The sequence below is a fragment of the Pseudopipra pipra genome, chromosome 24 (genome assembly GCF_036250125.1).
Source record: "Pseudopipra pipra isolate bDixPip1 chromosome 24, bDixPip1.hap1, whole genome shotgun sequence".
NCBI lineage: Eukaryota > Metazoa > Chordata > Aves > Passeriformes > Pipridae > Pseudopipra > Pseudopipra pipra.
Window position 1 is genome coordinate 3,823,911 of NC_087572.1, and position 15,778 is coordinate 3,839,688.

Here is a 15,778-nt window from a genome sequence, read left to right on the forward strand (position 1 = left end):
ATGTACTGAGATGGCTGCACTGGCTCCTGGAGCACTCAGGGTGGTCCCACATGTCTGCCATGTGTGTGACACCCTGGATCCATGGAGCAGGGCAGGGGTGGCACCTCTGTGCCAGGTATTCCAAGGCATCTCCATCCCCAGCCCACCAGAGAGACCTGGGCAGGGAGCAGCACAGGACACGCAGGGATAGGATGAGGCTCGTGACCCCACTGCCAGAGGGGAACCCCAAAATTTGCTGTTCATGGGTATGTGGGTCAGCTGGACCCCCCTCATCCTCCTGCCCCTCTGCCAGCCCAAACTGGGGCTGACTGGATGGGTGCCGCTTGTGTCTTCACGTGCCTGCGTGCCCTGTGACACCCCAGCCCAGCCTCCATCCCCTGCATCCACATGACATGTCGCCCCAGGGCATGTCACCCCATTGAGCCACCCCTTTCCCCATCACTCCTCCTGAGTCTGAGCCAGGCAGGGCTGAGCTTGTCCCCATCCTCTGAGGATGCTGGGGTGTCACTGGGGGCACTCACCCTCATCCCAGTGCTGAGGGAGGCACAAACCCCCTGCCTGTGCTGCCAAGCTGAGCTCCAGCCCCCTCCAAACCTCCCAAGATCCCCCCAAACCTCCTAAGATCCCCCCAAACCTCCCAAGATCCCCCCAAACCTCCCAAGATCCCCCCAAACCTCCCAAGATCCCCCCAGCATGGCTGGAGGAGATGGAGAACCGTGGCCACGAGCTGTCCCTCACCAGGAGCCTTTGAGGTGGCTCTCACCATCCCCGGGGCAGAGCATCCCTCCTGCCTCACCCTGCAGTGAACCATGGGGACATCTCCCAGGACGGGGTGACACTGTGCCTGGATGAGGGCGATGATCCCCCCAATCCTGAGGGAGACTGGAAAAGGAGCTGCCACTCCCTCTGCCAACTGCTTTGGGCAGGAACTGGCACATCCGAAAACTGGTCCCACATGTGGCTCGAGGGCGAGGCAGCTCCTTGGGGACCCCACGGCCTCGTGTGACCCCGCTGTGCTCCCAGTCCCAGCGGGACAGACACCAGGGAGCCCCCCCGGGCCCCCACCCCGGCCGGGAGGAGGCAGGAAGCTAATCTGTGCTCCGATTAGGCAGAGTTCCCAGCAATGGAGGTTTCTTCTTTTTTTTTCTCCCCCCCTCAGTGATAACAAATAATAATATAATCCCCTTAATCCCTCCCCGAGGAGCCGGCGCGCACTCCCGGCCGGGAAGCACCGCGCTTCTGCCGCCGCTGATAACTCGCACCCGGGGCCCCCGGAAAAAACAAACGCTTCGGATCACACGTTGCCCCCCAAAATTCCATGTGCTGCCTCGTGGCTCCCCCTCCCAGCATCCCCAGACCCTCCCATCCAGCCCCACTGAAAGCCTGGGGGGAATCCGGCATCGCTCCAGGCTCCTTCCCGCTGGGCAAGGCCATCGTGACCCCATGGAGCTCCCCATCCCAATCGGGGGGCCAACATCCCCTTTTCCAGGGGGTCCCATCCAGGACCCCCATGGGGCCTCTGCCCTCTCAACTCCTGCTCCCTTTGCAGCAGGGATGTGGAGAAGCTCCTGGAAGCTGAGTCACTCAGGTGTCCCCCCTGCACCTTCTGGTCCCCAGAGGAGATGCTCTGGGTGTCCTCCCGACACCATCCTGGTCCTGAGTGCCCACCCTGCATCCTCTTTGTCCTGGGTGCCCACCCCGCACCATCCTGATCCTGAGTGGTGCCCATCCTGCATCCTCCTTGTCCTGGGTGCCCACCCTGCACTTCCTTGTCCTGGGTGTCCTCTCTGCACCCTCCTGGTCCCCAGGGGAGATGCCCTGTGTGCCCCCACCCCGGGGGGGGAGGGAGGGTCCTGCCTCCCCCCAGGATGCCCCAGCTGAGCCCCAGTGCTTTGCTTTAGGGGTGTCAGTGTGGGAAGCATCACCTCCCACCCCACCGGCGCCCCAGGAGTTCTGGCACTGATCCTGCACCTCCCACCCGTCACTGGGGTGCCAGGAAGGAACCCAGGCACCCAGCTGCCGAATCCCCCCTCCCTTCCCAGGGATCCCAGCCTGCCTTTTCCCCTCGGTGCCGAGCCCCCCTTCCCATCACCATCCAGCAAATATTAATAACAACCCTGCAGCCGCCTGTGCTTTTATTCCCTGGCTTTGCTGGCCCCAGCTCTGCTGAGCTCAGCTCCTCCGGCTCCAAAACGCCTTTTAAAATTACCGGAGAGTGGAGACCCCTGTGAACACCCTGCCCTCGGCTGCCCCCTCCTCCCTGGCACCCACCCCAGGGCCAGCAGCACCCATGTGCCACGCGGGGAGCTGGGTGCCATCCGCCCCCCTTATTTAAGAGGCGCCAGGCTGGGCTTGATTAAAACCAAGTGAAAGCCAGAGCCAGGGCAGAGAGGGGGATTAGATCGCTCCGGGGAATGTTAATGGACTCCAGAGCTTTCTGCCCGGCTGGCGGCTGGGATGGATCCAACCCTGGATGGGCAGGGGGGGTGCAATGAGTGCGTCAGGGCTCAGCTGGACCCTGGAGCACATGGTGGAGCGGAAGGAGGATGGAGGGGGGGGGGAACGACACATAAATAGGGGGGGAGTGTGTGGAAATATCTTCCAAGGGCCTGGCTGTTCCTCTGGGAAAAGCAGGGGTGGTCTGGTGCTCCAGCTGGGCTCCAACCGCCCCCGCTGCCGGCGCTGAGGCTGATCCTGCGGTGGGGACGTGGCACAGCACGGGCTGCCCGTGGAGGGGTGGCCCTGGGGGGCGTTGGCACTGCCCTGTGCCCCCACCCCGGCTGTCCTGGGGTGGGGGACAAGGACAGTCCGGGGTCATGCTAGTCATGGAGGGCTTCAATGGGGCTGTTTGCTGGAGGGAAGGGCCAGTGTGGCCTCGGGGTGATGGTACTGGGGTGTTGTTGGCTGCTACCCACGTTGTCTGTCCCAGAGTGGAGGACAAGGACAGTCTGGGGTGACATCAGTCACAGGGGGGTTCAATAATGTTTAAAGGGGCTGTTTGTTGGGGTGCTTGTTGATGGGAAGGGCTGGTGTGGCAGCAGCAGTGCAGTATTGGGGTGTCAGTGCCCCTGACACCAAGATGCTCCCTGGGATGGCAGAGTGGGGGGACAAGGACAGCTGGGGTGACACCAGCCATGGGGGGCCTTCAGCTGGGCTAAAGGGGTTGTTTTCAGAGCCCTGCCAGTGGGCAGGGCTGGTGCAGCATCAGGGAAGGGCCAGTGTGGCAGCAGGGATGACAGTATTGGGGTGTCATTGGCCTCTGACACCAATTTGCTCCCCACCCTGCTTGCTCCAGAGTGGGGGACAATGACAGCTGTGGTGACACCAGCCACGGGGGGGCTTCAGCTGGGCTGAAGGGGCTGTTTGTTGGGGTGCTGCTGGTGGGAAGGGACCATACAGCAGCAGGGGTGATGGTATTGGGTGCCAGCACCAAGATGCTCCCCACACCATTTCCCTGTCTGGGAACGGGGCACAAGGACAGCCTGGGGTGACACCAGCCACGGGGGGCTTCCAGTGGGCTGAAGGGGCTGTTTTTTGGGGTGCTGCTGGTGGGAAGGACTGGTGCTGGGGACGAGGTGCTGCTGTTGGGGTGCCAGTGCCCCCCACACGGAGGTGCTCCCCACCCCGGCTGCCAGATGCGCTGGATTGCAGGTCTGACGTGGGAAATCGCCTCCCTCCCTCGTTAGCTTGTGATTAGCATGTCAAGTGGTTGAAGTTGGTGGGTATAAAGGATGCGAGCGAAGAATAATGGCTTCAATTTTCTTCACGGCACAGCCATTAATTTGAAGGAGAAGGGGGTGTCCAAACCTCTCGGCAGCTCCCGGTGGCTCCGCTGGCCCCGGCGCTGCGGGCTGAGGGCAGGTCCTGCTGCTGCCCCGGCCGGGCTGGGCGACACGGCCCTCTCCCCGCTCCGGGTGCGGGTACCGGGGTGAGTTTGGCGCTGGCACGGGCATCCCGTGTGCTTCCCGTGCAGGGGTGGCGGTGCACATGGATGTGCAACACGTGTGCATCCGCTCACACCATCCTCCGCCCCGGCACATCGTCCTGGGAGCGGGGAATTCCCCTGGCTCCATCCCCAGGTGATGGGCCGGAGGAAAGGGCAGGAGGGCAAATTCCTGCCGTGTTTCCAAGGGGATGGAGAAGAGTGGAAATGGCGGCAGAGCTGTCTTTGCCAGGTGCATGCCGGGTCCTGGCACAGCGCTCTGAGCATCCGCATTCCCCATGGATCGAGCGGGCAACGCTCCGGCTCTGCAGTGCTCCAGCCCTGGACCCCCCTGACGTGAAGCATCCCCTCATCCCATGATCCTGTAGCATCCCTGGGCTTTGAGATCCAGCATCCTGAGAGGCCAGAACCCTCCTCCCAGCAGAGCTGCTTAATTAAAACCATCATTTCCATCCCGAGGTACAGCCAGGCACCAGGATCTGGCTCATCCCACATCCCCTGGCACTGCCTGGCCGTGCAGGGCTTGCCCTGGGTGCCCTCACAAGCAGCTCCCAGAAACCTTCAATAAATCCATGCCAGAAAAATAAAGAAATAGCAAAACAACCATTTCTCCCTCAAATCTGGAGGTCTTTTCTCCTTTCCCCCCAGTCACTGGGCTGTGCTGATCAACCCCCAGTAATCAGCCCCATCACGAGGTTTTTCAGGCTCTGGAGCTGCTCTTGCTGCTTGAGAGACAGAACTGAGAGTTGAAAGAAAGATAAAAAATAATAAAATAAGTAAAATCCAGCTGTGGTCTGAGCAGCCTGGCCAAGCCAGGTGATGCTTCCCAGTGGGATTTACCTCCTGAGGGGGAAGGATTTCATCCTCTTTTGGTGCTGCTTGTTGTGACCTGAAATGAAAGAGAGAAAAAATGGGGCGGGAAAGAGGAAATTTGATCCTTGTGGGAAGCATTGTGTGGGAGGCAAGGTGGGAATGAGCAGTCATGGACCCCCAAAGGACCCCCCAGGAGGGGCTGTGTGGGATCCAGTGGGGGGGTTCAGCACCTGTGGGATGCGAGCACAGGAGCAGGAATGGCCGGACCCCCCAGCTTCTCATGTGCCTCAGTTTCCCCACTGAGCAATGTCACAGTCAGGGGACATTTGGTGCCCACCAGGGTGGGGGCACACCTTGGGGTTGCCCCCCCCGAGGGGTCCCCTTTCCCCCCAGCCCTGTCACTCTGCCTGAGGATGGTGGGAAGAGGGACTCCAGCACCCAGCCCTCCTCCATCACCCCCCCAGCTCACCCTGAGGGTCTCGTGGGGTTCTTCGTGGGGGGCACAGAGGAGCAAGCCCCCCCCACCTCCGTTTGGCCCCCGAGGGGATGTGGTTGCACCAAGGGGTCCATCTCATTCCCATGCACACATATGGCCCTGCTGCAACACCCCCAGCCAGATTGGGGGGGGTCCATGATCCACTAAACCCCCCAAATCCCCACCCTGCAACCCTTGGGGTGGGGGAGTGGAAATAACCCCCCCCCAAACTCCCAACCACCTTCACCAGGGGCACAGGGACGGGCAGGTGCCCCCCCTCCCTTTCAGCACCCCCGAGGTGTGTGTGGGGGGGTCCTGTGAGCCCATCTGAGTGCTCAGTGCACCCCTAATGGGGGGCTGCGTTGGCCCGTGCTCCTCCCAGCTTGGGGTGGGCTCCGCTGCTCCCCCAGCCCAGCAAAGAGGGGGTCCCCCAGCACCCCCCCACCCCATTAAGCTGCTGCAGCGCTGGCAGTCCCGCTCCCCCCCCCCCATCCATCAGTATGCGCCGTGTGTTCCTCTCCATAGCAACCCCCCTGCTCCCCCCCGGCCCCCCCAAACCCTCGGCTGCCGCAGCCCTGACCCCGCCGGCATCGCTCACCTCTCCCACCCACAGGTAGCTGGTCCTCCCCTCCCCACCCCGCGACACCCCCCCCTCCCCTCTCCTCGCCCGGAGGATGCTGCCGCCTTCGTTTTCCCAGGCTGGAAGTTGGTGTGCTTTTGAATTTTATTTGTTTCGTCTTTATTTTGCTCCCTTTTTTTTTTTTTCTTTTCACCGCTCCTTTCTGGTGTTGATGCTTCTCCCATCCATCAGCGCCTGTATCCCTGTGTGTGTGTTCCCCCCCCACGCCGCATTGGTGCCAGGGAGGGGTGGGCAATCATCCTGCCTGGAAAGCCGAGGTGCCACCCAAGGTGCCACCAGCCCCTTGCATTGTCCCCCCGGGACCCCCCTGCTGCCACCCCATCCCCAGGGGAGCAGCAGAGGGGCCCCCCCGGTGTCACACCACACCCCTAATTAGTACCAAAACTCAGCTTTCTTGCTGCAATTCCCACCTTAGAGCCGGATCCTGGCATCCTCCCTAAATTCAGGGAGGGTCGGCATCCCTCCAGCAGCCCCCTCCCCGCCATGGCACGGTCAGGCCGTGCCCCCCCCCCCAAAAAAAAAAAAGAGAAGCAAGAAAGCAGCGGGCATCGCTCAATATATAGGTTTCTTTTTAATATAAAAAAAGTGCCTATTAAAAATTCCTTCCTAAATAACACAAAAAGACCGTTTGAGGGGCAAAGCGGGGGGGGGGGCCGGGAGGGGGGGGGCTCATTGGGGGGGCCCCTCCGGCCAGGGCAGCACAAACACTGCACAGGGCAGCTGGGGAAGGGGGAAGGAGGGGCTGTTCTGACCAATTTGGGGTATTTTTCCCTTTTTTTTTTGAATTTTGCCTTTTTTATCCACTTCAGGGTGGTTTTCCTCTCTTTTGGTGTGTGTGTTTCCTCGGTTTTTGCACAAAGCTGTACAGAAGTTGCCGAATTCTTGAGGAGGGGGGGGACACACGCAGGGGATTGGGGGGGGGAGAGGACCCCAAAGCCCCCCCTGGCACCCACACACGCACCCACACCCTGAGCTCATCGCCGCCAGTGGCCCCCCCTTCCCAGTCCCCCCCACTCCCCCTTCCCACCAAGAGGGTCTGTGATTGATTTATTCTTTTTTTTTTTTCCTTTTTAATTTTTCTTCTTTTTTTTTGCTTTTTTTTTTTTTTGTGTGTGTGTGTGTTTTTTGTTTGTTTGTTTTTTTTTTCTTTTCTTTTTAAACTCCTTTTTGTTTTTATACAAATTTTGGATCTTTGGGTGTGTACTGCCAAAAAAAACCCCCAAAAAAAAACCCAACCAAAAAAATCCCAACCGAGAAAAAAAAAAACCCAAAACCAAAAACCAAAAACCCGCCTTCGTTCTTCGGAATAATAATAAAAATAAAACCCAAATCATCATCAAATCATTAAAAAAAAAGGCAACGGAAACCCAAGGAACCCATGCGGAAGTTGCACACCACAAAACCACAGCAGATGTACAGAATGCAATATACAAGACACGATTTATAATAAAACATTATATACAATAAATAGGTTATTGTTACTTTTTTCTTTTTTTTTTTCATTTTTTTTTCTTTTTTTTGTCGCTCGATCTGTAAATAAATTTTTTTTCTCAGTGCATACTGGGGGGGTTTTTGCTCTTTTCTGCTGCATATTCACCTCTTGGATGCTTTAGGTCTGTTCTCCATCATTTTTTTTTTGGATTCTCCCTCCGGTGCGTGCCTCTCTCTTATTTTATTTTTCCTTTTTCCCGCGTGTGTGATTTTTCGGCTTTTTTAAAATTTTATTTATTTTTTTTTTTTTATTATTATTATCACCATTATTTTTTTTATTTTTTTTTTTTTTTAATCCTTAAACTTTTTTTTTTTTTTCTTTTCTTTAACTTCTTTTCTTCAAAAGTATTTACAATTGCTGGTTTTGTGCAGAAAATGAAAATTAATCAAATAAAAAATAAAAATTAAAGAGTCCCTCTGCTTCTGGCTGGGAGGAAAGAGAGAGAGAGAGAGAGAAAGAGAGAGAGAGAGAGAGAGAGAACGCGGCGCCGGCGCCACGGCCGAGGCGGGGGCCGGGGGGCGAAGCGGGGGGCGACGGGGCCGGGGTGCCCCCGGGGGTGGTGGCCCCCTCCTCTCCTCTCTGCTCCGGCGGCCGAGATGGGTGGGGGGCGCAGGGCTGAGGGTGCTGTGGCTGCTGGGAGAGGGAGAGAGGGGTGAGTGTCCCACCCTGGGGGCTCCTGCCCACCTCCCATCCAGCACCCACAGACTCTGGGATTTGGGGTCCTGCCCACCCCTACTCAGTACTCATATACACTGGGATTTGGGGTCCTGTCCACCTCCCATCCAGCACCCACAGACTCTGGGATTTGGGGTCTTGTCCATCCCTCATCCAGCACCCACAGACTCTGGGATTTGGGGTCCTGTCCATCCCTCATACAACACCCACGGGGCCAGGGGTGTGGCACCCAGGGGTCTGGGGTCCTGCCCACCTCCCATCCAGCAGCTACAGACTCTGGGATTTGGGGTCCTGCCCACCCCCACTCAGTACTCATATACAGACACCCACGGGCCCAGGGGTCTGGCATCCAGATCTTCAGGGGCTTGGGGTCCTGCCCATTCCCATCCAGTACCCACAGACTCTGGGATTTGGGGTCCTGCCCATTCCCATCCAGTACCCACAGACTCTGGGATTTGGGGTCCTGCCCACCCCCATCCAGCACCCACGGGCCCAGGGGTCTGGCATTCAGATCTTCAGGGGTTTGGGGTCCTGCCCATTCCCATCCAGCACCCACAGACTCTGGGATTTGGGGTCCTGCCCATTCCCATCCAGCACCCACAGACTCTGGGATTTGGGGTCCTGCCCATCCCTCATCCAGCACCCACAGACTCTGGGATTTGGGGTCCTGCCCATCCCTCATCCAGCACCCACAGACTCTGGGATTTGGGGTCCTGCCCATTCCCATCCAGTACCCACAGACTCTGGGATTTGGGGTCCTGCCCACCCCCATCCAGCACCCATAGACTCTGGGATTTGGGGTCCTGCCCATCCCCATCCAGCACCCACAGGCCAAGGGGTCTGGCATCCAGGGGTCTGGGGTCCTGCTCACCCCCATCCAGCACCCACAGACCCAGGGGTTTGGCACCCAGATGTCCAGGGGTCTGGGGTCCTCTCCACCCCCTACCCAGAACTCACATAACTAGGGGTCTGGGGTCCTGTCTACTTGTCATCTGGCACCCATGTACCCAGGAATTTGGGGCCCTGCCCATCCTCCATCCAGAACCCACCTACCCAGGGATTTGGGGTCCTGCTCATCCTCATCTGTAACCCACATACCCAGGGGTCTGGGGTCCTGCCCACCCCCAATCCAGCACCCACATATCCAGGGGTCTGGGGTCCTGTTCATCCTCATCTGGCACCCACATACCCAGGGGTCTGGGGTCCTGTTCATCCTCATCTGGCACCCACATACCCAGGGGTCTGGGGTCTTGCTGACCTCCCACATGGCACCCACAAACCCAGGGGTTTGGGGTCCTGTCCACCCTCATCCAAAACTCACATACTTGGGGGTCCTGGCTCCTGCCCACCCCCAATCTGACACCCATGTTCCAGGGGTTTGGTGTTCTGATGACCCCAAATCTGGCCACCTACATACTCAGGGCTTTGGGGGTCTGGCCACTCCTTATCCTGCACCACACACCCGGGGGTTTGGGGCCCTGCTCACCCCCATCTGGCACCCACACACCCAGGACTCTGGGCCATCCCACACCCCCCTAACTCCGGCACACCCAGGGTCCGGCCACCCCCCAGACATCGGTGCCCGTGGGGTCCCCAATTTGATGCTTGGTGGGGCAACACCTGGAGCAAATTCCCACAGCCCCAAAAGGCGCTGGGGGCACCCAGAGGGTGGGTGCAATTGGGTTACAGAACCCCTGGGAAAGCACAGAGCACCCAGCACGCCCCTGATGCCCCTCAACACCCCTCCTGGAGGGCACCAGCATCGGGTGGGGGGCTCGGCTGGCACTTACCTGGTGGTGGTGGCGTCTCCGAGCCCCGCTGGTGACGCTGCCAGAGCCTGGTGGGGGGGTCAGCGCTTCCCAACACCCATCGGCCTCCATCCGGCAGGAGCAACCCCCGGGGCGAGCGAGCGGACGGGGAGGGACCAGAAAAAGAAAAGAATCCCCAAACAGCCTCCCCGGGGGCGGCCAAGGGGGTCCCCGCGCCCCCACACCCCGGCCGGGCTGCGGGCAGGGGGCACCCAGCCGCTGACCCCCCTCCTGCCCTCCCTGCCTGCGCCCCTGCCCCGGGCTCGGCGGGAGCCTGTGCTGTCCGTCCGTCCGTCCATCCGATTGTCCTGCTGCGGGGCGGGGGGTCGGCAGTCCGGAAAGCAGAGCCGGGCGGTTCGGCAGGCGGGGCGGATTTGAGTGCGGAGGGGGGAAAAACGGGGGAGGTTTTCTCTCTTCGTCCGTTATTATTAATTTTTTTCCTTTCGTTTCACTTATTTTTTATCTTTTTTTTTTCTGCTCTTTTTTTTCCTTTTTTTTTCCTTTTTTTTCCTTTCTTCTTTTTTTTTTTTTTTTTTTTTTTTTTTTTTTTTTTAGAAAACAAACAAACGGTTCCAATCCCAGTTAAATACAGAACTTGAAAAGTGTTCCAGAAAAAAGTGCTGGCTAAATTACCTCTGAAAGAGAAACACAACACGGAGAGAAAGAGGAGGGGACACATGGTGAGAGAATGGCCCTGAGGGCATCCCCTGTGTCCCCCTCTGCCACCCCCCACCCTCACCCCCAGGTTCTCCCCCACCTACCCTGTAACAAAACCTCGTTGTCCGGTTGGCACGTCAGCAGACACTACAATGAGGTGACCGTAAAAGTGTCCTCAGGGTGTTGTTGCTCTACCATGGGTCCCAAAAACCCGCTCTTCTGGGTGGGGGCCATGACGGGGTGCCCTTGGGGTGCAAAACTGGGGTACCTGTAGTTGTCCTGCAGCTGCAGCATTGAGTCTCTCGGTACGGGGGAGATGTTCAAGTCATTGATCAGGGGACAAGCGTAGGGTCCTCGGTGGTGAGCCCGGGACATCTCCAAGGGCTCCTTCTCGCCCTTGGAGGGGTGGGTGCCACTCGGGCTGCTCAAGTGGGGGTTCAGACACGGGGGGTCCGTCCTGCCCATGAAGTCCACCAGCATCCCGGCCCCCGCTTTGCCGTCGTACGAAGGGCTCCGGGTGCTGGCGTTGGGGGAATACCAGTACGGGGGGTTTTTGCAGCTGGGGGAGTCGTAGTGCGGTTGAGGCATGGGGAGGTCGCGGCAGGCCAGGTGGGGGGCGTGCGGCAGGGCCCCCCCCTGCATGCTGTGTTTGAGCGAGTCGCAGGCCGGCAGCTTCCGGAGGCTGCCCGCCCGGAGGTCCTCCTTGAAGGCCAAGGTCGGGGAGCAGTTGGGCGAGAAGGCTTTCTGCAAGCCGGCCTCGAAGACAGTCTGCTGGCCGGGGGCCGCCAGCTGGTGTGGGAGGGCAGGGAAGTGCTTGCTCTCCAAATCTGGCTGCCCCAAGCCGGGGGAGTCGCTCTGGAACCCCTGGACGAAGGTCCCGTCCGAGGGGGTGGAGGGGTTCATGGAGTAGGGGCCGGCGTAGTCGCAGGGCTCCCGCTCGCCCACCCCGAAGCCCCGGGACTGGGAGGGCAGGGGGGACATGCTGCTGTCCCCGCTGTAGTAGTCCAAGCCCAGGTCCGTGCTCTCCTGGAAGAGGGGGTTCACTGCCTGCGACTTAGTGGGGAACTTGGCCTTGCCCGTCCCCCTCTCCTTCTTGGAGGCACAAGCCCCCCGGGAACCCCGGGGCTGCCGGGGTCCCGTGTTCCTCTTGGCGGGGTACACGGAGGAGGAGGAGGAAGAGGAGGAGAAGCTCAGGTGGGAGGTGTCGAACATATCCACCTTCTTCCGTCGGCCTCGACCGGGCTTGGAGTTGCTCTGGAAGAGGACGCTCTGGTTCCAGTTGTAGCCGGGGGCAGAGGATGCCTCATTCCAGTCCATCATCAGCTTCTCCAGGCTGGAGAGGCTGGACTGGCCCTCGCTGGAAGATGCCTCGCTGTTGGCGCGCCGGTAACCGGTCGGCTGGTTGAACTGGGTGCTGTCAGAGGAGGACTCGGAGAAGGTCTCGGAGACTGTCTGCTGCTTGGCTTTCTGCGGGGTGTAGTTGGAGATGTCCAGGATGACATTGGGCTCGTTGAGGTGGCACTCGAAGCCCGGGTTGTAGAGCTGGCTGAAGGCTTCCGAGCTCCAATCCAACCCGCCATAGCCCTGCCGGAAAGCCCACGGCGCAGCGCTGGGGAACTGCCGGCAGTTTTCAGGTGAGGGCTGGAAGGACGCCGACCCCTTGGGCACCATGTAGCCGCCGGGCGAGACGGTGCTGGCGCGGCTGTCGCAGCGCAGGGGGGTGTGCGCGGCGCTGGAGAACTGCCCCCCCTGCTCGGCGCTGTTGAAGAAGGCGGCTTTTCCCAGCGGCAAACTGGGCCCAGCTGTCGGTGGCGCGTACCCGGCGCTGTGGGCGCTGCTGGGCGAGGACGGGAGGCTGCTGCCGCTGCCGTAGGCGAAGCTGCAGTCCTTGCTGTTGGGGCAGTCCTGTGCCGGTGGGTACTGCTTTCCTGGTGGGAACACGCTGGTGGGTGCCACGCTCTGCCCGGCGCTGCCATAGCTGCCATAAGGGGAGTAGCCGGGGGTGCCGCTGGCTGCCGGGTGAGCTGTGGGAGACCGGGACACGGCTGATGGTGGTGCCAGTTTGGGGAAGGACTCGGTGCCCCGGCACTCTGACGACCCTTGGGTCACCCCATAGCCGCCGCCGGCGCGGCCGGGTGGGAATGCCGGCCGGCCCTGCATGGCTGCGTGGAAGGCGGCTTCAGCTCCAGGGGTGGCTGTTGCCACCTTGCCACCCCTGGCCGTGTAGGCAGCCATGCCCCGCTGGCCGGGCAGCGCGGCCGGGGGGGCCGTGTAGGCGGCCGCTGATTTACGGGACTCGGAGCGGGATGCGGAGAGGGCGAAATCCAGCAGGTCAGAGGAGTCGTCCGAGTCCAGCAAGGAGCGGAAGTATCCGGTGAAGAGGCTGTGCCGCTCAGGACCGGCCTCCGTCTGCGAGGACGGCGCGCTCCCAGCATAGAAGCCGGCGCGGCCGGAGGAGCCCGATTCCAACCCTGCAGCGTGGAAGGGTCTCGCCTCGGCCCCTTGGTAGCCACCATTGCGTCCAGCCTGGCCGCCAGGGTGGCTGTGGTGGGGGGCCCAGGGGCTGCCCTTCTCCCCACCTCCCCACTCTCCGGCGGGGCCGTCACCGAAGTTCTGCCCAGAGCCGGGTTCGGGGAAGAGCGCCCCGTTCTTGCGCGCCCGCCGCTTCCTCTTGGGTTTTCCCACGGGATCGGGCTCCGGCCTGCCGCGCTTGCGCGGGTGCACGGGGTCGGCATGGAGGGCGGTGGGGGCTTTCTTCTTCTTCCCGATGCCCTCAAAGAAGTCGCTGAAGGAGCAGCGCGCGGCACGGGCGGCGTGGCCCCCGCCGCGCCCGCCGAAGCCCCCTGCCTTGCCGCCGCGCCGGCGGAAGCCCTGGACGCGGTGCAGGAAATGGGAGATGCTCTGGGTGTCGGGGGCTTGGTGGATGGACTCGGGCTCGCTGGGGGTCCAGCAGCGGGGTGGCGAGCAGCGCCCCGAGCACTGGCTCTGCCGGTTGAGGAAGGCCAGCTTGGCCAACACATCCGAGTAGTCGGCTTTGCTGTCGTTGGTGTCAGCGATGTAGGAGGGCTGGGGTGACGCCAGCTTCTGCTTCCTCCTCCTCCTCTTCTTCACCTCAGGAGTGGGCTCCTTGGGTTTGGCCTGGCCCAGCAGCAGGTTTTTGGGAGGCCGGCCCCGCTTGCGCTTCAGGATGATGGGCATCTCTCCGGGGGGGAAGACCACCACCACATTGCGCCCATTGTTCTTCATCTTGAGCAGCGGCGTGGGCTCCATGGAGGTGCTGGCCGCCAGCTCCTTCCCCTCCAGGTTCAAGTTGCTGCTGAGCGATGACACCTTGTAGGTGGTCTTGTTCCTCCTCCCCAGGGACACGGGGATCTTGGCCATCTTCACCACCATCTTCCTCACCCCCCGGCACTTGCTCTTCTTCCCTGCCATGGGGGCCTTGGGCATCTCGTCAGGGTCCAGTGTGGCGGGGGGCGGCGGCGGCGGCGGGGGGCTCAGCAGTGGGGTGTCGGGCTCCTCTGGCCCGGGGGGCACCTCGGCAGGCAGGGCGAGGGGGGACAGGACGCGGGTTTCAGGGGTGACGTCCACCCGGCGCCCTCGCCCCGCCCTCCTCCGGCGGCACAGCATCTTTGGCTTGTCTGTCCGGCGCAGGGCGTACTTGCGGTGGTCCTCGCCGCACCGCCCGGCCCCCCGGCCCCCGCAGGGACCCCGCTTCACCATCGTGCTCAGGGGGCACCCCCCGAGCCTGGGTTGCAGCCCGTGGGGCCGCAGCGGGTCCCCGGTGCCCGGCTGTGCCTCCAGCAGCTCCGAGACGGTTCCCAGCGGCTGCGGCTCCAGCAGCGAGGGCTCGGTGGGCAGCAGCGGGGGCTCCAGTGCTCCAGGCAGCGGCTCCAGGGTCTGCAGCCCCAGCGGCTCCGCCAGCGGCTCCAGCGACTGCAGCTCCAGCGACTCGGACAGGGGCTCCAGCGACTGCAGCTCCAGCGACTCGGAGAGCGGCTCCAGCGACTGCAGCCCCAACGGCTCCAGGTTTTGCAGCTCCAGCGACTCTGGCAGAGGCTCCAGGCTCTGCGAATCGAGCAGCTGGGGCTGCGACTCTAGGGACTGGGAATCCAACAGCCGGGACTGGGAGTCCAGCTCTTGTGCTGGCAGCAACTGGGGCTGCGGCTCCATCGCCTGCGACTCCAGCAGCTGCGTCCCTGGGCACGCCAGGGAGGCCAGCTCGTTCAGGATGTCCGCCTCAGCCAGCTCCGAGTAATCGCCGGCATCAGGCTGGGAGCAACCGGCTTCCTCCGCCGGCGCTTTGGAGACGCCTCCCACGCCCCCACTGTGTCCGGGGGGCTGTGGGGCGCTCCCCCCGCCTCCATCAGCTTCTCCATCATGCGCCGGGGGCCGGGGGTGCCGCGGCGGGTCGGACTTGAGGAGCACCCCCCGCTCCTCGGGGCTGCGGATGCTGTTGGCCAGGGAGGGCGAGGAGAAGAAGCTGTACTGGAGGTCGCGGTCGGCGGGCAGGAGGCGGCTGTCCTCGTGGCCCCCGCCGCCACCGCGGAGGCTGCCACAGTCCAGGTGCACCCCACTGTTCTTGAGGTCCTCGGAGAGGCGGTTGAGGTCCTTCATGATGTCGATGAGCTGCACCACGGGGTGGAGGTTGATGTGCCCGTTGCCGCACTTGCTCCGGAGCAAGGCGAGGATGCTGTCGATGTTGCAGCGGCCCGAGGCCAGCGTCGCGTTGGGGAAGGTTTTGGGTGCCCGGTCGCGGGCGGGTGCCTCCTCCGCGCTGCCCCCCAGGATCCGGGGCTCCCCGGCACAGCCCAGCAGGTCCTCCGCCGCCTTGGTGCCGCCGTGGACGCTCTGGCAGCGGTCGGCAGGGTCGCCGTGCAGCAGCGAGCCCGCCTGGTGCTCCCGGCCGAGCGCGGGGCACGACCCCTCAGGGAAGCTGAGCACGCTGCAGGACAACGCCTTCTCGGCCGGGCAGGCTGCGGGCTGCTGCGCCGGGTGTCCCGGGGGGTAGAATTTGGGCTCTCGGACGTAGTCGGGCGAGCCACGCACAACGCTGGTCGTTACCACTGGGCCCGGGGGCTTCACGCGCATCCTGACCTCCTCCTCCCCCGCGTGCCGCTTGGCCAGGCAGTTGCTGACATGGGGGTCAGGGAAGGTGACACCGGGACCTGTGGGCGGCAGAGAAGGGGACAGTGAGGCTCTGTGGGCACTGCCGGCTGAAAGCAGCCTCGCTCCATCCCCGCTGTTCTCAGGGATGGGGCCCCACATCCATCCCCCA

The 15,778-nt window shown here is 61.9% G+C and overlaps 1 protein-coding gene across 5 annotated transcripts in view; it reads right to left on the minus strand.

Moving 5' to 3' along the window:
• Positions 1 to 6,423: 6,423 nt before the first annotated feature.
• Positions 6,424 to 15,778, minus strand: part of AHDC1 (AT-hook DNA binding motif containing 1) — a 54,638-nt gene continuing 45,283 nt past the window's right edge. For 4 of the 5 annotated variants that reach the window (XM_064635199.1, XM_064635198.1, XM_064635200.1 and 1 more), the window contains 3 exons: positions 10,608 to 15,668; positions 9,829 to 10,481; positions 6,424 to 7,996 (listed from right to left, as the gene is read on the minus strand). In XM_064635199.1, the coding sequence (XP_064491269.1) occupies positions 10,651 to 15,591 (4,941 nt within the window). In that variant the 5' untranslated portion in view covers positions 15,592 to 15,668 and the 3' untranslated portion in view covers positions 6,424 to 7,996; positions 9,829 to 10,481; positions 10,608 to 10,650. The remainder of the gene's footprint in view (positions 7,997 to 9,828; positions 10,482 to 10,607; positions 15,669 to 15,778) is intronic. The other variant, XM_064635197.1, reaches the window with a different exon arrangement.